General features: G+C 44.1%; 1 protein-coding gene across 5 annotated transcripts in view; it reads left to right on the top strand.

Annotated features, from left to right (window-relative positions):
* arhgap10 (Rho GTPase activating protein 10) overlaps window positions 1–23,808 on the top strand; it is a 42,795-nt gene that overhangs the window by 5,701 nt on the left and 13,286 nt on the right. For 3 of the 5 annotated variants that reach the window (XR_015101811.1, XM_086119861.1, XM_086119864.1), the window contains exons 2-18: window positions 3,792–3,887; window positions 4,843–4,904; window positions 6,317–6,388; window positions 6,511–6,612; window positions 9,424–9,534; window positions 10,796–10,900; window positions 11,193–11,322; window positions 11,568–11,674; window positions 11,764–11,858; window positions 12,116–12,197; window positions 12,313–12,355; window positions 13,429–13,497; window positions 13,813–13,887; window positions 16,914–16,998; window positions 17,859–17,917; window positions 19,849–19,954; window positions 22,624–22,783. Coding sequence is in view for 4 of the 5 variants with exons in the window: in XM_086119861.1 (XP_085975987.1) it covers window positions 3,792–3,887; window positions 4,843–4,904; window positions 6,317–6,388; window positions 6,511–6,612; window positions 9,424–9,534; window positions 10,796–10,900; window positions 11,193–11,322; window positions 11,568–11,674; window positions 11,764–11,858; window positions 12,116–12,197; window positions 12,313–12,355; window positions 13,429–13,497; window positions 13,813–13,887; window positions 16,914–16,998; window positions 17,859–17,917; window positions 19,849–19,954; window positions 22,624–22,783 (1,559 nt within the window). In the remaining variant the exon portion in view is untranslated. The remainder of the gene's footprint in view (window positions 1–3,791; window positions 3,888–4,842; window positions 4,905–6,316; window positions 6,389–6,510; window positions 6,613–9,423; window positions 9,535–10,795; window positions 10,901–11,192; window positions 11,323–11,567; window positions 11,675–11,763; window positions 11,859–12,115; window positions 12,198–12,312; window positions 12,356–13,428; window positions 13,498–13,812; window positions 13,888–16,913; window positions 16,999–17,858; window positions 17,918–19,848; window positions 19,955–22,623; window positions 22,784–23,808) is intronic. The other 2 variants (XM_086119862.1, XM_086119863.1) reach the window with 2 other exon arrangements.

The following is a 23,808-nucleotide window of genomic DNA, read 5'->3' as shown; positions in this document are numbered from 1 at the left end:
ATTTGGAAAACAAGAAACGCTTCTGTGCACTTGGCTGTGCACTGCACAACTCTTTCCCTGAGTAGGGGTACACGTGTTGATGTGACACAACCGAGCCTGTTTGTTTCCATACTTTCCAGGCTGGTCACAGAAAAGAAAAGCATGCCTGTAACATCAGATGGCTGCAAGGTGGAGTCAACTCATGACTCATCGCCTTGAGCCGACGGAGTGGGGGTCTCTGGCTCTCTGCATAGCAACCAGCCAAGTTTGACAGTTCCCAGTTTTGCTCCAAAATGCCCCTCAAAACCCCACCCCAAAAAGTCATTGGACTCAAGTATGTCCGGGTATGCGTGTGTTTTTTGTGGTGGTGATTCTGTCTCATTGGTATAAAGACAAATTTCTGGGTGAATTTGACATTTTGGGATGACTTTTTTTTTTCTTTAATCGGGGACACAAACTCACTATTGCTTCTCTGAACGCTGCCTGTTGTTGATTAATGCCGGCGTCTCATGCTTTCATTCCTTGTGTTTTATGTCATGAAGTCCGCACAGCTTGTCCTCATAATGGCCTGTGTGAACCCTCCGCCCTTCAATCTGCTAGCCACGCGCGAGGCTTGCATCATCGCGCTGTGGCCGCAGGCTCGATCCGCGCCATTGCACTTGCGTGTCTTCAGTAGAATGCCACCCATCTTCCATTAATCTCAAATATTAATTCGACTCTTATAAGCATAACATTTTTTTAACCTGTCTCCAATTGATGTCATAAATACTGTGGCCTAGCTAGTACGGCTAACACCAGTCTGTTGTCGCTCTGACGTTACTTCACAAAACGAAGAGACAATTCATGTCATATATATATATATATATATATATACTGTGGCCTCACTATCGAGGCAGCTAATTCGCATGGCTAATGCCAGTCTGTTCTATCTCTGACGTTACTTCACAAAGCGAGGAGACAATTAATGTCATATACACTGGCCTTGCTATCGAGACAGCTAACTAGCATGGCTAACACAGTCGGTTTCCCTTCAGATATTACTTTACAAAGTGCGGAGCAGCAGAGACGTAGCTATTTGCTTTCTTCTGTTCGACATCGTGATTTTATTGAGAAAATTGAATATATACTGTATATATATATATATATATATATATATAATTAGCATTTACTAATTTACCTACAGAGTGCGTTCAATGGAAAAAAATATTTACCAAAATGTTTTGACCAAAGTCAGCTGCGATAAAGTCCAGAATGAGACTGAGCCGTATAGAAAATGGTTTGATTGTTAGTTAGCAGTTGCTCATTTAAAAAGTTAACGTATCGTCCTTAGGTGTCGTTACGAGGTTTACACTGGACCGCGACAAACTGTCGGAGTGACTTTGCAGTGTGACCTCACGTCATATCACGTCTTGTATGAAGCGGTGTCTCCGCTTTGTCAAGGTGTGTCCGGGTTCTTTGTCATGTTGTGAAAACATTTGTGCCATCAGTGGGAGCTGATCAGGTTTCCACTCTGTGTCTAACAAGAGTAAAGGCCTTACTTATTTCCAAACAGTTTCCAAGGGGCAAATAACACAAAATCAAGCTGGACCATAAAAAAAAAAAAAACAAGTTGCCCCCCCGACAGATAATGTGTTTTGCATGTTTGTTTGGTTGGTTTTTTTTTTTCTCGTATTCACCAAAAGGATCCTCTCTTTGGGACTCCTCCTCATCGTATGTAATGTTTGACAAGGCGGTCATAAAAAAAAAAAAAACCCTAGCAGTTGTGCAACAGTTTGCGAAAGTAGTTATGTCTTGACAGGGGTAAAAACAACAAAAAAAACTAAAATAACAGAGTTTAAAAGTAGCGGAGGTGCAAGGTGGCAGATTCGCCGACGGTTACCATTAGCAACCAGACTGCAAGTCAAGAAGAGCTATTCGTGCTGCAAGCGCCATGACAAGAGTCACCTTTTATGGGCTTGCACACCCTGCTCTGGATTCCAGCACGGTGTGTGGTTAAGATTTGTTCTAGATTAACAATCGGTTCAAAGTCAATCGCAGCGCTCCATACACTGCAATATTTTATACTGCCAAAACATTTTGCTGACCCGCTGTAGCTCCATTGCTGGTGGTGGAGGTGTTACCCTTGACTGATAGATAGTTCTGAGCACTTTGTGAAGAAAAAAAATCACTCTTATAGCCTATGATGAAGTTTCAAGTACCTACAAGCCCCCCTCTCCAAAAAAAATTGAAGTTTGTTGTTGAGTATGTTTGTTGGTTGTTTGGTGGATTGGTTGAGGAATCGTGTGTAAACTGAATCCATCTTTTTTTTTATGCCAACGTTCAAGCCTATAAATTCCCAAGTTGTTAAACATGGCACAAAGTGCACCTGCCATTTTGTCACGTAAGGCTTTAAAGTCCTTTAAACAATGCCTGCAAGCTTGAAAGGTTTACAGTTAGACTTTTGTACCAGCACAGACATTTTCAATGTATGCTAGTTTGTTTGCTGGCGCGATTTTTTAATCTTTTGGTTTTGTTTTTTGGTTGTGTTTTTTTCTCTAACTCATTTGACCGACACATATGTACATGCGTTGCTGCGCACGTCTCTTATTGGACATTTGGATGGTTAGTCATTCAATTTGTTGGTTGGTTTGGTGGTTTCAGAATTTTGGGGTGTTATTCAGTTCATTTGTTGAGTGGCAAGTTGTTGTCAATTTGGTTTGTTTGCTTTTTTTTAAAAAATTGATTAAGGAGATAAATACCTCCCCGACTTGTTAGTCGTGAACACACAAAAAACATTTTTCTTATGCACATCTTGCACCATTTCTTCTGACTCACAGTGTATGTCAAACCGCATGCGTTTCCTCTTCTTAGTGCTGAAGAGGAACCCTAAAGTTGTGCATCGGTGTCCCCCCCCCCCCCCCCCCTTGTGCTCACCTTGAGCAGACTGGCCGTCACGGCTCTCGTGTTCGGTGAGGCCATTACCTTCGTGTAATCCACAGCACGTGTTTGCAAACTCTTCAGAGCCCCTCGAAGCTAAAAGGTGACTCCAACGTTTTGTTGGATACTTGAACAGGAAGATGGTCTCTACATTGCCAAGTGGATTGTTTTCGTCAAGGCCGGAGACACGCCAATGCTCCCTTGCGCTGCACTGCTCCACTCTTAAAATACCCTGTCCGCATTCTGCCATGCTTCTTCCCAAGTGGGGGCGGGGTGGGTGGGGGACAACGCTACTGCCGTCGTATACATGCCAAGTCGAGGGAATCTCTGGAAATAATTTTTTTAGTTTTGCCCTGTGTGTGAACGCTATTTTCAGAGTCATTTTCTTTTTGCTGGTTGCCGTCGATGCGTGTGGATCGTCAACCCACCGCTTCATACAAGTTTTGACTTGCGGCCGGCCGCCCGAGCCTGGAAGACAAACAGGATGTTTGCAAAGGGGTTCACCACAATGCATCGGAGGGTGAAATGACGTGGTCGAAAGGCCGGGCGAGTCGACGGTTCACAATGCGTTTTCTGCCAAACATTCCCGAGGCAAATGCGCGTACAAGAAAAGCAGTGATGTCATCAGAGCCGTAAGAAGACTCCAGTCAGATTGCGCCGATGCCGTCTGGTGCAGATGGCGGAGAATGATGTCATTGTAATGCTGGCGGTTCTTGAGATTCAAGTTTAACTTCACGGAATAAAAAAAACTCAGCAGTACTTCCACCAAGTGCTGTGTATAATTCTCAAGCACACTTGACACCAAGGCCCCAGCACGTCATTAATTGCAAATCAAAACAATGCAAATCAGAATTTAAAAACAAAAATGGTGAACGGTTTTAATGTGCTTTTTCCAGAGTTGGGGATGGCGCAGCGAAAGTTCGCCCAGTGCCTGGGAGAGTTTCAGTTTGAGTACATCGGCGACGCTAAGACAGACGACGAGCGGTGCATCGGTAAGCGCGGCCTTTGTGGCGTCCTATCCGCCGAAGCGCGGTCGTCTGTGTCGCCACCAAGTGCAAATGCGTTTCTTCTTTGGTTCTTCACGTCCAGTTTAAATAGAATCACTCCCGTGCATTCTGACGGCAAAGCAGCATGATTTAATGTTGCCTCAAATGTTTTGAATGCCTCTATGGTGAACCCCCACTCTTCACGCTCTTCATCTTTTGCGCTTCAGTTCCATCGCCGATTTTTAAGCAGCTGTTTTCGAGTAGCTTTTTCCAGTATACTGACAGGTCAGTTGAAATTTAGACCGTAGGACTGAAAGACGCTGCGCTGCAACACGCCAAGGCACAACCGAGCTCTACAGGAGAGCACGCAGAACAAGAGGGAAGGTTCCGAACTCAACTGGAGTGATTTTTTTTTTTCATCCCCGCAGAATGTCAAGAATCAAACAGTTTATGTATCAGGAATTAGTTCAGTTCAAATCATTTTCCTGCTCCTTCTGGTGTGCCCCGCCTTAGCCACCAGAAGAACGTAGTATCGCTCAGTCCTACAGACAAACGAACAAAGTGTCACCGCTACGCTCGGTGACTTCATAAGCTGCAACAGTGTGACATTTTTTTCACAGAAGATAAAGAATATATGCCTGTTAATATCGCCTACCATATGCTGCACCACAATTATGTTCAACTATGCGTTGCTTCCAAGGACAAAAAGCAGTTTGGCTATCGTTGATAATTGTTAGCATGAGGCTAGCGACGAAACGCTTGAGGCAAAGTTATTTTCTGGTTTTGAATACACGTCATTTTCTTTGTTTTATGTTTGGTTTGACCGTAAACTTCAACTGGGAGTGGCATCAAACAAGTTTCACCATCATTTTATTTCTTTATTTTTCTCGTAGAGTGGGTTGAGTGATTTTTTTTCCTTTTTTGCAATGTTATCAGAAACCATGAAACTCATGTTTTCCAGATGAGTCACTGCAGGAGTTCTCCTCATTCCTGAGGAACCTGGAAGACCAAAGAGAGCTGATGGTGAGCGCCCTCGCCGACCAGTCAGAGCCTGCTTACAAAAGTCCGGGAAATACCTGCATGTGTGTTTTGAGTGTGTGTATTTCCAACCACAAGCACATACTAATGTCCATATTTGGTACTTGCATCTATGAACATCCTGCTCCGTCATCCAGCAAAAGGTCCCGGGAGGCAAATTTCATTTTGTCCAGCAACAGCAGCATCGGGGGGGAGGGGGGGAACTGCCTGCTTCATTGGTCACATGAATGCTGATAGTGTTGCGAATCCTGCCCGTCTAAGGGTCACCGCCGCTGCACCTTCATGGGAGTGGCCGTTGTGCTCTTCTCACTAGAAATCCTGCAAGCTCCAAGGTCATCGTTGTTGTCGTTATGTAATTAGAAGCCAGAGTCACAAACTCAAGACTCGGTGACTGACAACTGACTGTTTTTAGGGCCCCCCCCCCCCCCCCCCGAGACAGTAGTGCGGTTCAAGTGTGGGATGACATCACTGCGCAGTCAGGAAAAGTGGGACGGGCTGCAAGCGCAGACACGTCTCCGTGGCCGCAGTTGCAGGAGAACCCCCGCGCGAACTGGGGAAAATATTTTGCCTTTCTTGGTGGGACCTCCAAATGTTTCGTCACACTGGTTGACTTCTAAATTGTAATTATCCCCCCCCCCCCACACACACACAATTCATAAAAGGCTTTATTTAGTTAAGAGTGTTAAGGCTTCATTTAAAAACAACACAGAGATTCAAGTTGGAAGTTACATTTGAAATTAAATGTCATGTTTCCATAAACAAAGGTTTTATGACTTTGAGATTAAACATGAACCACCCCACCGCCCAAGACTCACCAAATATAAACCTAACCTCTATGATCATTTTAATCTGAAAGAAAAAAATGGACACCCTTTTTTCTTGAAATATTTTGTCTTTGTTCTCTCAATCTTATGATTTATATCTTGGAAAAATTCAGTGGGATGGAGACAGAGCCTTTAATTGAATCGAAAAAATCTGCACGTAAATGTGATGCAGCTACATGGGAGCAAATCACAATTTTGGTCTAAACATCATCATCAACATCAATGTCGTTCCTCTGTGCTAAGGTACCACAAAAATATTAACTTCAAAAAGTAAAGCTATTCCTTTTGAAGCTATTATCAACGGACTGATGAAGCAGCAGCTAAAGATCAAATGTTTTGACGGTTCTGGGCATGTTAATGGACACGAGAGTTTTGCATGGGCTGAATGCATGTCTTCAAAGGCAGTGAGTCTTCAATAGTCACTGACGGTATTTAACACGACAAATCTTTTGCGACGGGCATTGTCAGTCAACAAACGGAAACAAATCATGGAATGTTTCAGGTCTTGATGTGTTTTGCATTTTGGACGAAAGTGGAGTTGTTTTAACGGCGTTTGTCTCGGCTGCTGTCTAGATGAGAAACATCACGGAAACCCTCATGAAACCCCTGGAGAAGTTCAGGAAAGAGCACCTCGGCACAGTAAGGGTACTGTATGACGGCTAATTGCCTTCTTTTTTTAATCTTCCCCCCACGCCATCTAAATGAAAGCAGTTTGCCTTGCTTTGTTTCTCCCTCCGCTGAGATTGACACGGCTCTTCTTGGCACAGGCGGAGAGGAAAAAGTATGAGAAGGAGACCGAAAAATACTACAGCTCGCTGGAGAAGCTTCTCAACATGTCTGCCAAGAAGAAAGAGCCGCAGCTACAAGAGGTATTTGGAAGCACGCTCGTGGAAAAAAGCACATGTAATTCGAAGGATCTTACCGTTATTCTGTGGTGACCATTAGTGATATAACGTAAGTAAAATGAAGGGGAAAGAAATCACTCATAAACCCATGGAGACCGAATGCGTTTGGTATCACTTTTAACTCATTCAGTACCAGCCAATTCTGGACCAAGTCTGAAAAGACGTTTAAAAACGTCATTGGGAGTGAATGAGTTAAAGTACAAACTTCAGGAATGAATTTGTGGAAGTTGCTTCTTCTCTGTCTATTTTGAAAAAAAAGACGACAAGATGGATAGGAAACAAGAAGCAGCAATGGTCGCCATGGCAACTAAGTTTAGGTTTGCACAGAAACATTTTAATGTTAGCCATTCTAAGATTTAAAAGAAAAACTTGAGCGTGGTTAATAGCCGACGTTTCGTCATTCCTTGAGCACTGCCCGGTTTCAAAGCACAATCCGCTCACAATTTTTTGGTGCGCTCTGAATCGCCGAAAAGGCACATTTGAACAACGTTCAAAGTTTCTGAAAGGTCTATGTGAAGCAATTTCCGAACGTGCCCACGATGAGGTAACAAGGATTTGGAAGGGGGACAAGCTATCATGTGCATGGTCTCAGTTTTTGAAAACAAGTCGCCTCTCCCACCAAAAAAAATAAATAAATGACTGGTATGACTTAGAAGGAACAAATAGAGCAAGACCCCCCCCCCCCCAAAGAAAAAAACTGCAGTGGATGAAGTTATCGTCACAATTGAAAAGTTGCAATAACCGAACCCCGAAGTAGCGAGGAAACACTGTAAAGCAAACTAAAGGTGTGATTTTTAAAATTTGATTAGTTATATATCACACATAGTGATGGTACCATTTAGATATCTACAAATGTAGATCAACCGATTTGCTTTGATTCTTTTACCTGGCAGCTTTTTGCAATGCAAAATTCTAAAGCATTTATTCCCAGTAGACAACCCCCTCCCCCACCCCACCCCTATTAATCTACACAAGTTAACCACCAAAAAACATATATTCTTTTAGCTTTAAAATCGAAAGTAGTTTTTTTGTCATCCGTCCATCTTTTGTTTTTTTTTTTGTTTTTTTCAAGTGACGAATCTCAAAGCCTCCATGCCGCTCCTGAGCCTCTGAACGCTCTTGTTTAGTCAGGCCTTGTTTGGGTTGTGGTGTTCCGCCGCGAAGCCCCGTTCGGACCACGTGAAGCTCCCGGTGACGCAGCTTCGAGTGACAATTTTCCTGGCACGCTTTGCAGAGGAAGCATGCACTCTCTGTGACCGTAGCACCGAGGTCAGCCGTGGCCTGCTGCGGCGCGCACTACAATCCACGCTGCCGTCTGAATGGAGACCCCTGGCCACCTCTTTGGGTTGCTTGTTTTTGCTGTCCCATGTATGTCCATGTAAGGTGATAAGTGAGGACACTCGAAGCTGTTGACATTGCGACTGTTTAAACTTTGTGGCGCGCGGGCGCAGGGTCCACGTCCACACAGTGGCGTAATTTAGATGATAAAAATGAGTGGGCATTTGTCAGTACACATCTCGAGCAAATGCTGAGACGGCGGTGCCTTGACATACGAGTTTAGTTCATTCCTTGACTACACTTGGAACTCAAAACATTCACATGTGAAATTGTTCTTTCGTCATTGAATTTTTTTTTGAAGAAAAATACTGTAGATTGATTCATCTGTTGATTAATTGAAGAATTGAAATTACGATTCAGTCACAGGCTTCATCTGCAACATGTCAGAAAACAGTTGTATTTTGATTCAACACAGAACTCGCGGAGGACGACGCAAATGATAATATTTACTGTTGAGAAGGTGAATGAGAAAAACATTTGGCCAGTTTTAAATTTAAAAGGTATGATGAAAAAATAATAATAATTCTTTTGTTAGCTGCCAAAATGTGTCTATGAGCAGTCAGACCCGAAATGTGCCCCGCTGTGACAAAACTTGGGGCTAATTTACATAATAACCCCACACCGAGTAAAGAAAAGGTAAAATGACCTGGATTGTGAGCATGACAGAACATTTCACATAAAATGACAATAATAGGTAAATTAGCCCCATGTTAGGTCACAGTGGGGCAACATTCAACCCCGATTGCGCTCACATTTTGGCAACAAACCAAAGATTTTCTTGGTTGTTTGATTCACCGTGACGGTTGGTACGGCAGTCCGCAGACCCAACTAGTTGTATGAAGGCAATTCAGAAGTCATTTTCAAATCTTCTGTCTCCATTGACGCGAAGGCCCGAAGCGGAAGAAATCCTCCTGTAAGCTCTTCATTATTATAATTTTTTTTTAAATCCATTGATGTGCAAATAACATCTTACAGCTGATGATAGTCTTTCTGTTCGGATCGTAACACGCACATAATTACGGTGATTATCTCGCCGGGATTTCCTCCAGTCACAGGAACGTACACAGTATTTACCCAGAGTGGCGAGTCCTCTGTCCTCTTGCCATTTTTTTTTCTTTGCAGCCATGAATTCTGCTCGTATTTTTGTCCACAAACGAGACTTTCAAGCCACCGCCGGTTGATTTTAATCATCCTCGAGTTTGACCGAATGATTCAGACTCTCCGCGTAGCATCACATATTCCCCTCCAGCGTTCCTCTTCCAGCTCGTTGACGGTTATTCAAGCTCCACTGCTCAATTTTCAACGGTTTGAATCGAGCGACGACAAGGGAGAGCCCGCTAAGTCTTTGCGCACACTGCAACATGTTCCACTGGATTCCAGGCTGCATCTGTGCACGATTAGAATGATCTTCGCCGTGTGTGTGCGTGTTCTCTACAGGCGGACGTCCAGGTGGAAACCATGAGGCAGCACTTCCAGGAAGAGTCGCTGGACTACGTTTGCAAGCTGCAGGAGATCCAGGAGAGGAAGAAATTTGAGTGTGTGGAGCCGGTGAGTGACGTGCCCGGCCATGCATGTTTGCATGTACTAACTGTCTATACCAGGGGTGCCCAAACTTTTTGGACCGATGATCGACTTCTCGATCAACCAACCTCCCGGGATCGCCCCTTACCTATCCTGGATGCTGGTTACCGTGCATGCTAATTGGTACATACCTGCGGAGACCATTGATTTGAGCTCCCGGCTCGATTACTGCAATGCCCTTTACTTTGGAGTCAGCCAGTCCTCCATTAAGCGCCTTCAGCTGGTCCAGAATGCCGCTGCTCGCCTCTTGACTGGTACTCGTAAGAGGGAGCACATAACTCCTACTCTGGCATCCCTTCACTGGCTCCCCATTCATTTTAGAGTTATTTTCAAGATCCTCTTATTTGTTTTCAAATCTCTGAATAATCTCGCGCCACCTTACCTCTCTGAGCTCATCCGCCCCTACACACCTGCCCGGGGCCTCAGGTCTGTGGACCAGACTTTATTAGAAGTACCAAGAACTAAACTGAGGCTCAGAGGGGATGGAGCCTTTTCTGTTGCTGGTCCCTCTCTCTGGAATGACCTCCCACTGAACATTCGGCAAGCCTCCTCGCTGCCCATCTTCAAAACCCTCCTCAAAACTCACTTGTATTCTTTGGCATTCGACTCAGCATGACTTAGATTTGTTCTTGGTTTTACTGTTTGGTGCTTTCTACCGCCTTTATTACCGATTTGTCTTACTGTTTATTGTGCATGTTAAATTGCTCCATGTACAGCACTTTGTATGCAGCGATGGCTGTTTGAAAGTGCTCTATAAATACCGTTGACTTGACTTGACTTGACTGGAGCTCGAGCAAGTCTTGGCTGCTGGATGGCGTGCATATAACCGCCGTCTTGGGGGTGTTGGGGAAACTTGGCAAATGGGGTGATAAAAAGTAAGACCGTCCTTTATTTTAGAGGTTAGGGTTTTGATGCATCTAACTTTCGAAGCAGTACTATGCACTGAATTTATTTTCAGTCTGTGGACTGTTATACAGTACCAGTATTTGATTTGTGGTTGTTCTTTTTTTTTTTAACTACGATTTTTTTTTAATACAGTATTGCATAAAAAAGTAAAATGAATACTAAAACTAATAAAATTGAAACATTTTTGTCAAACTCAGACAATCCAACAAACCCACTCTGAAAAAAAAAAATTGAAATAAGAACCAACTACCATGAAAATTCCCAAACAATTATCACGCTGATACTGTATCCTAATTTTCTTCTTGTCACCCTATTTTTGCAGATGCTGGCCTTCTTCCAGACGGTCTTCACTTTTTATCACCAGGGTTTCGAACTTGCCAAGGACTTTGACCACTACAAACGTGCACTACAGATCAACATTCAGAATGTAAGTCATATCGTTGCAAACTTCCTGTTTCTACTTTCTCCGTACCGAGGAGAGAAAGTGGTTCCTAAATATTATGGCGGGGGTGGAACCTGAATCTCGAACCTACGCTACCATAGCAGCAGCCATAATTAGGCTCCAGTAAGCACACATTTTAAATACGAATTTAATGAAAACGCCTGAAAGTGTGTCACGAAATTAGATTTTCAAATTCCGGCCAAAAGTGTAAAACCGTAAGAGCGGCCGCCTATCATTTCGTGTAATCCTTGCAAATGTCACGCCTCCCCCCTCGCAGACGAGGAGTCGATTCGAGGGCACGCGCTCGGAGGTCAACGAGCTTATGAAAAGGATCCGAGAGGCGCCTCAGGAGTACAGACAGACGAGCCCAATCAGCTGCGAGGGATACCTTTACGTCCAGGAAAAACGTAAGGATTTCTGTTGCTGTTTAAGTCGTCTTTTGTTGTAAATACTGCTTAGCGTCCATACAAACGTGCTGCAAACTCGTTTGACTTGCTCCGACACTAACGGTAAAGCCCAATTTCCTTGTCCCCGAAAGGTACTTTAGTTGTCGTTTTGAAATTTTGACTTGACTTGATTTTCCATCACAAGTTATTATAAACTATATTTCATATCAACCTATCTCATCCATGGCGTTCTTTTTGGTTTGCAGGACCGCCCCCTTTCGGTTCAAGTTGGGTAAAACGCTACTGCACGTTTGTCAAGGAGCAGAAGATCCTGCATATGGTGACTTTCGACCACAGATCTGGCGGAAGGAGTGTGAGTGTGCCGTTTGCACAAATTGGATGTTCAAAGTTTCAGACCTGCTGGCAAAAGTTCTTTCATCCCGATTTGATTTTCGTCTTCAGGGTGAGACGGAGTCGGTCACGCTCAAGTCCTGCGTCCGCAAAACGACGGACATGTTGGACAGGAGGTTCTGCCTGGAGCTCGACATTACAGATCGGTAGGGTTCGATTTTCTTGTCTTTGAAATGGCGGCTCGTATTTAAATAGCGGCCATTTTATCTTGATTACTCAACTTCAAGCTTTCATGTTTTGTCATAAAGTCAACTCCTCGACCAATCGCGTCCATAAACAGCAGTCATCACACTTCTCAGTGGATGATAAACGCTGTGACAATTTGGGAAAGAGCGTCTTTTCAAGGAGTGGACTCTATTTCATACGGTGTTGGCCCTGGTCTAACTTTGCTGGTTTCTCTCAGGCCAGGCACAGCCCTCACAGTGCAGGCTCTGTCGGAGGGTGACCACAAATTCTGGATGCTGGCCATGGGTGGGAAGGAACCTGTGAGTCACTATGTCATCATCCGCAACTCGCTCTGCTATTGAAGTGGCAGCAAAGCGATTGTTGCGCTGACCCGCGGCTGCCCATTGCCACTGTAACAAACTTGTCTCATTACAGATCGGCCGCTATCTCGAGAGGACATATTCAAAAGAAAGAGGAAGTAAGTGTCGGGATGATTATCAAAGGTTTCGCGTAATGGGGGCCACATTGAAAGGAAAAGGGTAGTATTGCAAGAACAGCACTGTAACGTTACAACAAAATTCAGAATATAATAATATTGTCTGGAATAAGCTATAATTTCAGAGGCAGTAAGTGGAACATTTGAGAGAAAGTACGAATGTGAGCAAAAACCCCTCTGTTACAATACAATATAATACAATACATGCTGATTTATATAGCGCTTTCACAACAGCGGCAGCTGTAACAAAGCGCTTAACAAAACAGTTAACATAAAGTAAAATAATAAACACAACACATAACATAAAACACGGACAGTCGTGTAGTCCTAACCACTTTTCCGTCACACGCTTTGTTGTTTGAAGCAGTTTGAGATGAAAAAGGAGAGAATCGAAGTGTCCTTTAACCAGTGGATCAGAGACGTTATGCTCAAAATGTGCACACGTCGGCTACAAGCTAAGTTTCAAAGTCAACAAGAAGCTGTAGCATCCATTGACGAAGAAAGAGATTGGTTCACTTCTCCTGTCCCATGGAAATCCATTTCAATTCCAAGCGGCAACTCTCAGTTCCAAATACGGATCGGCGCTCTGCGCCAACGCTCCTCTCTCCTCATCCTCAACTTCAGCAGTCATCCATCCAGCCGCCCCAACGCCGTCTGTCCAACAGCGCCGATATATCCACTGAACAAAACGGGGTTGTGAAAAATGCTGCCCATTACAGCCGCAAAAAACACAAGCGCCCCCGGTCTGTCCAACACCGACAGTCAATGGCGCCGACATTCCTCCCAATCACAATTTGTGCTGGTACAGGCGTGCTGCTGAGAAGGCGCAACCACCAAGCACAGATACTTCTCCTTTGACGAATGTCGTGGCCACAAAACGCTGAAAACAGTCCATATCAGGTCCACACGATGAAACGACAAACAACATGTGACAAAACAAAAAGACAAAACAAAAAAAAAAGCAAGGCTCTTGAAGAGCACTTGCCAAGGCTGCCTACTCGGGCGCCATCTTGGGGTAAGAAAAAAAAATGCTACAAATAATTGTTGTGTTGCAGTCGACGCTCAGCTGGATGACGTGGGGCTGACTTTTGTGAAGAACTCCATCAGCGCCATCGAGACACGAGGTGAGCATCATTTAATGATTTCGTATACATTTACCAGGAGAGTTCTCGCTCTCAAAGTGAGGGAGAAAAGACTGCTGACAACAAAACCGTGGGGGAGGAACTACTCTTTTGCAGTATCTCTTTTTGCACACCAGGGGTCAGGCGTGCACCAGTTTTGAAAATGACTTCCCCGCAAAGAACCACAGTTGCTTTCTGCTGTATTTACATGCAAATGACAACTTGTCCAGCATTTATTTATTTAATGTCTCTGCTTATTCTTATACCACCAAAGCCTTTGCGATGCAACTCAAGCACCGTTTGATGATTGTTGCACAGGAATAAATGACCAAGGCTTGTACAGAGTTGTTGGCGTCAGCTCCAAGGTGCAAAAGCTCCTCTCCTTAATGATTGGTAAGTTGTTATTTGTTTTTGTCTTGTGGGGGCAGGGGGTTTATGATTTACAAACAGTTCCCAGGTGCCTTCCAAACATGTGCAACAACCCTTCAAAATTGCCATGAGTAGGCTATCTCAGAGCTCGGCCGCAAGTCTGGTTTTCGTAAAACCCGGGGAGTGGGGAGGCGGGGGGCTAGAAGTTTTGCAACTAGACAAGCAGATTCTACTTGAGCAGGTGAAGGCTAGAAAGAATTTTCACTTGTGGTGGCAGCACTTCATACAATTATTAATATGGAGTTGTGGTGTGGCGCAAGTTATGTGAATAGATTAAAAGGGAAAGTAGTAATTTTTTGTTTTATAAAGAACCCAATGTTGAAATAGAAAGCTCTTAATTTATTGAGAGTAGTAGTTGTACAATGACTACTACAATGAATTACAGGCAATACAGGAAAAAAGAACAAAGTCACAGTATTGCGAGAATAAAGTTGCCGTCTTGCGATAAATAAAAAAAAGTGATGCTTTTAATGTCAAGATTGCAAGATGTCAATGTTAGGAAATTATCAGAAAAAATTATTGTGTTGAGATTTTTTTTTTTAAATTGTACTGCCAACTTTACGAAAATCGAGTCCCACACTTTTGAGGATAGACAAAAATGTGCCCCGCCCCCCAAAATATACCAAATTATAGAATAGAGAATGTGATTTTGCAAGAATAATATGGTAAGTCACGACACCTCATGTATTAGTCATGCAGCGTATATACGCACGCACGCACGCACGCACACACACACACACACAAAGTCATCTTTTACCCTCAGTATCACTCCTCGGTCCTTCATTTGCCTACCCCGACATTCACCCCCACCCCAACTCCTGCTCTCGGGTTTGCCGCCTCCTCTGGCAGACGCGGGGCTGACTTTTCCAGCTCTGTGTTCAGAATGACAACAAACCCAGGCATCGGGAGCAGCCAGGCCTGTCTCGTCTTCCACAGAGCTGCACGCTCACGCCCGACGCGTTAGCCGACACTCTTGAGTCTACTCCATAGTAAAGCAAGTGAGGTCCAATGCAAGAGCGGCATCAAGAAATGTGCCATTGGAATCATGATAACGACACTCACTTGTTCGATTGTTATTGTTCAACAGTGGTTGTTCTAATTTTTCTCTTCACAAGCTGGAGGCTTCAAAATACATTAAATATAAAATGCATGAGATGTTTTTAACACTTGACTAGTATTTTTTTTTCTTTTTGCTAGCTTTGCTGCTTTGACCCAAACTAATGGATTAACTAAACAATTTTATCCAAGATCTGACCGGTAATATGTCTGGCAGATCTATTTAGCCGATAATCAAAACCAGTGGTGCAGATCCGTTCATGTGGTGCATGTAGCTGACACATCAGCGAAAACAACCCCCGCTCTCCATCCGCAGATTTGCCGAACTTTGTGACACCTGTCAGACGCCATCGGCAAAAGCAAATGAATCCCTCCAGAAAAATTGTATGCAGCTATGCTTACCTTTAGCCTTGGATATGATAGTGTTCCAGACAAGCTGCCATCACTTGAAAGTGGCTCTGGGTCTCCCCCCCAGCATTGCCACCAAGTAATCAGAGGAAGGAAGTGATGCAGTGGCGATGATATAAATTAGCCTCACTTGCTCGAACCAGCACGTAAATAGGGAGCTAACAAAAGAATGACTTGGTTGTTTGAACTCACACTTGATGGGTGGGCACGCATCCAACGAAAACAAAAACTCAACTATTTGCATATAAGCAATGATCTCATGTGTACCCCTCTTTAGCGCTTGAATTTTATTTGAAACTCATTTTACATTACCCTTAAAATAAGACAAAGCGTGGCGGTGACTCTCTGTAACAACCCAGGCTAAACTTAGCACCTTCCCTACAGGCAAGGATAGTCTTCCAGTCTGTATAACTTCGCCATTTTTAGGTGACACTAATGACTACTTTCCTGTCAGCTTTTGGCGCCAATTTGTGGCATTTTAGAAAATGCCCCCCACCCCTCAAAAACCCTGAAAAACATGCTTGCAGGTAGAGAACAGTTCCTACAGGAACAGTAATGGGTGGTTTGTGGCTAGCAAACAGCAAATAGGTGGTGGTTCACTGTGTTGTAACCCCCCCCCCCCCCCAAAATGTGTTCAATTACAAGCATTTGTCAAAAATAATCAAATAATCGAATCCGCATTAAAAAAGTGTCTGGGTCTGGAGTCTGCCCACTGTAGACCTGCAGCGTTGACTGCAAGGCAAAAAGAAATGAGTGGGATAAAGTGTCCTGGAAACGGCGGAGGACAAAAATAGATGACTAACGTTCCCGTGCCTGACGTATGACGCAGCACGCTTCTGCAAGTTCAATTCCCAGTCCGAAAGCTCTCCAGAGTCCCCGCAGAGGCTCTGAAGTAGTGAGGGATTAATTAATCTTGTAATTAGTGTAGAACCGCTAACTTGCTCTCGCGTCCACTGGGGCCGAAAGCCCTCCCAGCTGCAGCGCTTTTATCGCCTCGTACGTCTCGTTACAACTTTTACTCTATATATATATATTCGCGCCTCGCTCAGGAAAAGTCCCAATTTGCTGTTAGATTGCGGGCGCGTATTCCCAGAGGTGGCCAGTACAGAAACTCGTGTTGAAAAAAATTACTCTGGTTGAAGTGGAATTAGTCATTCCTGTACTTAAAAGGGGAACTGAACGCAAACATGTTCTTTGCAAGAATGTGTTGGATGTGCCCCCATTAGTCTAAATGTGGTATTGTGATGATGATTGTGTTATTTAATTATTTTTACTCTCCATCCTTTTCGGGGGGTCGCCATTTTGGCCAACAGCTCCCTCTGCTGTCGACTGAAATTGACGTCAAACCGCCCTCAGACTAACATTGCCAATGTCGCGGTTCAACTGTTTTCTGGGTTCGCTCCTGCGACATTCGCAATGGCAGCCCGAGGGCAGTTGTGATATCAAAGGACAGTGGATGAAAATGGGTATATATATTTTTTATGTATTTATTTCACTTCGAGAATATCTTTGTGTGATTTGTTTAGACGAGAAGAGCAACGAAGTGGACCTGTCCACCAGCGAGGACTGGGATGTCAAAACCATAACCAGCGCGCTGAAGCTGTACCTGAGGTAAGGTTCTGCCCATCCGTCGAATGCAACAAAAAAATGCCTAATTTTGCTTGATGAAAGCACAACTGAGTCGATCATGCAAGGTCGCCCGTCGATTCCGCACTCGCTGCCCAGATTGACGGCATGTGGGTGAAGCGCCGACATTAAAATGCACTTTGGCTCCAGCAAGCCAAGTCTGTTGAAATGTATGTATGTAAATGTAAGCAGTTTCGTACTTTAGGTTGACTCATTCGTAAAAGTTTGTCCCTTTCAAGCTGCCCTTTGAGTTCATCAGTCTGTTCTTCGACGGTACTTGTTGTTGTACGAGCATACGGTGAACGCCCCCAAGGTCCAACATGGTGGTTAATGTTCAATTTGGGATGCCATTTTCCCCCGTCGAAAATAGAAATCATCTGTCGTCAAGCTACTTACGTAAATCGTACATATTGTAAAATCCTGTGAATAACACTCATTTTATTTATATATATATATAGTGTGTATATATATATATATACTGTATATATATTTTTTTAAAGAACTCTCCTGTTCATTCATTTCCTAAAAGTTGTTGACTCGGGGAGTAATGTGTTTGACTTGTCTACTCTATGTCTGGCCTGTTGGGATAAGACCAATGTCCTCAGTTTCCTCCGAGACTTAAAGTGCCTCTGGACAGCGTCCAGCTCGGCAGTGAAAGTACCTTCAGATGAACTTGGTTATCTCAAAAAAGGGCGCTGTCTAATTCCCCATCCGTACCCCTCCACCCCTCCACCCGAGCCACATTCATCATGACTGTGCACACAACCCCATAAAACAGTTAACGGCTGCTATTTCTGTCTCCCCTATTCCTGCCCCTCTCACGTATTTTGACTCTCCTTCTGCAGGAGCCTTCCCGAGCCACTGATGACCTACGGACTTTACAAAGAGTTCATCAGCCCGGCGAGTAAGTGTTCGAGTGCAAGCAACATGGAAGTAGCAGTGAACACGTGCAGTATTGGGTGGAACAATAATCGCGAACAAAATGGTGGTTGCCGTTAAAAAGAGAGTGGATGTGTGAAGGTTTATTATTGCCGTGTTAATTCCTGTGAGCCCATCTATAGTGTTTCACATATGCTAGCATTGTGTGAGAAAACTTTCATGAGACAAAATAATGTGGTTTGGTTAAAAAAACAAAATGGCGTTGAAAGGACAGTGTTTCGTTCTCATTTCTGTTTCAGTTTTACAGTAAACTGGGTGTGAAGTCTTGAAGCAAACACTGGGCTCTTATTTGTGCTAGCTCGAGTGAGAGGAGTTACTTTAACTTTAAGTCGGGGGTTTTAATCATTGTAAGTGTGTTTTAAAAAGTTAAGATGTGGTAAAAGCATGCAAAAGTGGGAAACGAAGATTAGGATTGTTCAGTGTAATTTAATACACTCAAAAACACAAATTTCGAAGCTGTGTTGTTGTTACCTCGAGGAGTAGCCGTCCGCGGGGGGGTCACAGACTCCCCTTCTTCGAGTCGCCAATCTCTGCCCGCTCCGCTTTGCAGTAATTTCATAAAACCGAAGTTTTATCCTTGTTCAGTCTGAAGCGACACCCAAGTGCAAAACATTTTCATCGTCAATGGACATTTGTCGCTTGGAAACGAGTGGCCGCAGCAACAAATGTCCGTGCGGGAACACGGAAGGGGCCAAATATTGGTTCCGACTGCTGCAAATACATTTTAAGAATGTTCATTATAGTTTTTTTACTTCTTCTTTTTTTTTTGCCCTAAATGTCTTGCGGATTTTATTGTTTGTTTTTTTCAGTCGCAGGTGCGTCTAGTATGTATTCCTCGTGATAAAAGGGTTCACTTCACAAAATGGCTGCCATTACCAAATCATAAATGCCGTGTATTTGTGAAAGCACTTCAACTGAAATCCAGCACTTCAATCACACCTCGATTGGTTTTACTTCAAGTCCTTTGCGGTGCTCGTCGAGAGAGCCTCCAGCACGCCGACTGACTGGCTGATCTTTTCTTAACTTTGTCTCGCACTCACTTTCTGTTCAGCATTTGTTCTTGAAACTTCTGAGAGTTAAAGCATCAATGTAAAAATGACATTCATGAGCCACTCATCTCTGGAGCACTCTTGTCCGTGTGTGTGTGTCGCTTTACGTTTAATTTCTCTCTTCTTTTTTTTCTTCACCACCCTTGTGTAATATGTTATTTCACTTACCTACAAATGTTCCCTGCGACCTTGAATAGCAACCATCCTTATTTCAACCCGTGTATGATGTTGTTTTTAATTAAATCTTATTCAAAACAAGTGCTATAATTGGATGAGGTTTGACGACATTTTTATCAGGCGCTCGCAATGAGAGGAGAGGGGCTTTGAAAAGTGGATTAGCGGTGATTTTTTTTTTTTTGACGGATGACGGCGCACCCCTCCTCCCCCCCATGTCGTCGTTTCCATAGTAATGCTATCCGGCGTGGGCGCTCAGATGCCCAAGTGTGAGGAGATATTTAAGCCATTCTGGGTTTTATTTTTTTTTTAAATGTAAATCTGTCTCCTCTGCAAAGCCCGCTAGCCCCCCCCACCCCTCTCCATCCGCTTCTCCCACTGCCAAATTCCACCAGGCTTCACGCCGTATATTACCATTATGCCTCTTAAACGGAAATGCATCATTCCCTTGCCCTTAACGCCGCGTCCCGGAGCTTTATGGCCCCACCGATGATTGCGTCCTTACAGATCTGCTAACTTTTTATTTTTCGTAATGTGTCCTATTAGGCGCTTCGGGCCTATAAGTAGAATTGATAGGATGATTACAGTCTCTGTCCGCTCTTGGCTTTCTGCCACTTGCTTATTTGGGTGTTTTTTCTCTCTCTCCCCACCCCCCCCCCCCCCTTTCCTACAGAGGGCGGCAGTCCAGAGTCTCGTATCCAGGCCGTCCACTGCCTGGTCCACAAGCTGCCAGAGAAGAATCGACAAGTCCTCGGGCTGTTTATGAAGCATCTGGCCAAGTGAGTGATTGCCGTCCCTGTAGTGGTCATAGTTCATGCAATCTGCATCCTCCCCAAGCTCGGAACTCGCTTCGGCCTGCCTGTCTGTCTCCTCGTTCTCACTCCACATGCTTCTTCTCCTTCTCCCTCACTCCCACTCTTCAGTCTTCACTCCCCCTTCCCTGCTGTCACTCCATCTCTTTCTTCGCCACTGACGCCGCCAGCAGCCTCGCGCGTTAGCGATTTTCTTTCGCCTTTTCATGTGTTTTGACAAATAACGGCCAGAGGGTTGTAGATTTGCTCAACTGCAGATGGGGCGAGGCATCTGTTAGAGAATTTTTCTGAATTTTTGGAATAGCACTGAGCAGTGTCACATGTATTTTATTTGATGTTTTTAATTAAAGAAAAAGTTGCGTATTTCCATGGGACCATAAACATGGATGCGCACAACATCGTGCAGTGGCGGTGGGTGAGGTGTACGTGCGTATTCCAAGGTCGTCTAAACGATAAATTTAAAAAATGTCGATAAAACAAAAAAATAACAATGTCGGTAAAAACACTCTCTGGTTTTTTTTTACCCCCCAAATTCCTTCCAGAATTCAGAATTATATCACACTTGAAAATTTAACGACCAGGTAAGTATGAGGTAGTTACTGTCATGGCTCACACGTTCCGAAGCTGAGTCCTTGGGCACTGTGATGTCATTTTCACTCGACAGTAACTGGCATTACAAGGCAAAATGGCCGCCCCTTGAGATCGATAAATACAGGTCGATTATTCTGCCGAATTCACATTCTATAAATGTAATATTAATTAGAAGAACATTTTTAGACTAACGGGCGGATTTTTTTTTTTTTTTATTTTTTACTTCCGCTTTAAAAACAAGCATTTTCACTCTTGGAGGCAGCACTTCATTCACGACACTAATCTGTCCATCAGACAAAGCTCTTCTCACAATCGTGTGTCAGACGCCGCCATCTGGGTGCCTCTTGACAATGTGAAAAATAATTGCTCGTCACGGGCGGAGAAAGTGCGGAAGCAGTTATGATGCAAATTAGCTGAATTGTGACATCACAATCCAGCCGAAATGGCTCGCTCACTGTCACAATCCATCAAACTATCCATCCTTTAGATACAAGCGATTAAAAAGTTGCTTTTCTGTAAAATGTCCACTTTAAATCGATTATATAGTTTGTGCTATCTAATACTACACATACTTGCACGTCAAACCGCAACGGTATCTGTACCATACAGGGCTCCATGGCCATACTTTCAGCCCCACCTCTCGACTGCACAGCCGTGGGTGATCAACAATTGCGCATCGCTCTTTATCAGAGAGATTAGATCAGCAAGAAATAATGTTAGCTAACATTACAAGGTTTTACCTCGGCAAGCTTTTTATAAACTTAATATGAGCAAATTGAGGATAAGTAAATAATCCCACTCCTCCCTGGGGCGGCCAAAGTCTGCTGTATCTTATTTCATAGAATCCCACTGCGGGATCAGGCTCTTGTTGCAGGAGGGGGAAAAAAAAAAAAAGGGAGCGCTATTGAAATTGAATTTGGATTATCCGCCGTGAAATTCTCCAGACTGGATAGACTGGGGGGGAAATCTACAGATATATATTTATATATATACATTTTATTTTCACCCCCACCTCTTTCCTGGAGTTGGCGTGTGTGTGCATGTCCTGCGGGGGGGAAAGGAGGAAGCAAAGCCAGAATTTCACACTCCTATCTGAAATGGTTTCAGCGATGTTATAAATGCGAGTTGTCACCGGCGTTTTTGTCTTCAAAGGAATCATCGGGAGCTATTTAAGAAGCCGTTTCCCCTGCAGATGCGCCGCACTGCAGCAGAATTTGACTGTGAAATCCCTTCACCTGTCTTTAAAAAAAAAAAAAATCTTCAAAACGGAGATTTTTACCCCACTTTTTTTCCACCTCCTCACACGAACTAAAATGCTCCAATTTAATATAAAACAATTTCACGTCTTGATTCGATGCTTTGTCAAAGAGATATTACGGTAAAACTTAATAGAATTAATATAGTTGATACAGTGTTTAACAAATTGATGAGACGACCTGTCCTGAAAGCGAGCATCCGGGATCTGATGTGCTTTGATGCGGACGGACTCTTTCAATTTCTGCGAGCACTTGACCTTTTTCCCGTTTTGAAGAGCAATGAGAAATTTCAACCTTTTAGTCTCTACAAATGTGACAGCAATGATAATTAGAAAATATTTCAACATTTCTCCCTTCATTTCAAACATTTTGATTTAACAGTACAATAATAGAAAATGAACACAGTGAGCTACGAAAAATTGACCCCTCAGAAATAATGAAAATTGAAACATCATTTTAAAGTTAGGATCCGTCGTAAGCATCGTTACTACTTGCAAATGTGCGCCTTCACAAGATGACCCGATTGATTTTCGCCACGTCGCTCTGAAGATCCCGAAGGAAGTTCTCTTGTCAAAATCGCTTCATCTTTTCATGACACCCTACCAGCCGCACCTTTAGCTGCACCCCCTTATTGTTACTATTACTTTCCATCTGCCTCTCTGCGACCCGGTTGGGGACAACTGCCCTAGAATAAATCCATTTTCACCATGATACAAACCCTTGCCAAACGGTGTCTTTTTTTGTTTTGTTTTTTTGTATTTCTGACTGTGGTGTTTCTTCACCCTACAGCGTGGCTGCCCACAGCAAGCAGAATCTGATGACGGTGGCCAATCTGGGCGTGGTCTTCGGCCCGACGCTGATGAGGCCACAAGAGGACACGGTGGCCGCCATAATGGACCTCAAGTTCCAAAATATCGTGGTGGAGATCCTCATTGAGCACCAAGAGAAGGTAACAACTCTCGAAGGCGGATATCTCGGATTGGTGTGGAAGGCTAAATGGCAACTTCATATTCACCCAACTTTCTCCATCCATCCATTTTCCGATCTGCTTATCCTCACAAGAGTCGCGGGGGGTGCTAGAGTCTATCCCAGCTGTCTTTGGGCAGTAGGCGGGCGACACCCTGAACCGGTTGCCAGCCAATCGCAGGTCACACAGAGACAAAACAACCGTCCGCGCTCACACTCACACCTCGATACAATTTCGAGTGTTCAACAGCCTACCACGCACGTTTTTGGAATGTGGGAGGAAACCAGAGTAACTGGAGGAAACCCGCGCAGGCCCGGGGAGAACATGCAAACTCCACACAGGGAGGGCGAAGCTGGAATTGAACCTAGTACCTCTGCAAGATGAGGTCGACGCGCTAACCACTGGACCACCAGGCCGCCCACCCAACTTTCTATTTCATTTAATTTATTGATGTTTGACATGCTTTGTTTGTAGATAGGTGCACAAACTGTACTCCCCATTTATCGCATTTGACACATTCCAGACCTGGGGGGGTTTCGTGTTAGATTATGCACCACAAAAAAAAAAATCCACAATATTTTACCTCTGTAAACCACAATGTAGCGGGTGTTCACTGTATCGCTCTTAAAATCATTTTAATGGGGGAAAAAAAAAAGTTCGACCCAAGTGTTCTCCAGATTTTCTCTTTCGTACTTGTTGATGACTCACTTCATTACTAATTTTCCGTGCGTGGAGAGTCTCTCGGCCGTGGTTCGAAAGCGCGCCAGTCTCCACACCTATGAGCCAGCTAGGAAGCGAGCGAGCTCAACCCTTAATTAAGAAGAAATGAAACGCAAGCATCCAAACCCTCACTCGAGCGCGCGCGCGCGTGTGTGTGTGTGTGTGTGTGTGTGTGTGTGTGTGTGTGTGTGTGTGTGTGTGTGTGTGTGTGTGTGTGTGTGTGTGTGTGTGTGTGTGTGTCTCCCCCACCCCCCGCCCAACTCTTGGCAGCCGTGAACGTCAATCTG

This window comes from Hippocampus guttulatus, chromosome 9, assembly GCF_054856545.1.
Source record: "Hippocampus guttulatus isolate MCC_2025c chromosome 9, RoL_Hgut_1.0, whole genome shotgun sequence".
Lineage (NCBI taxonomy): Eukaryota > Metazoa > Chordata > Actinopteri > Syngnathiformes > Syngnathidae > Hippocampus > Hippocampus guttulatus.
This window is presented reverse-complemented; position numbering and strand designations above follow the sequence as displayed.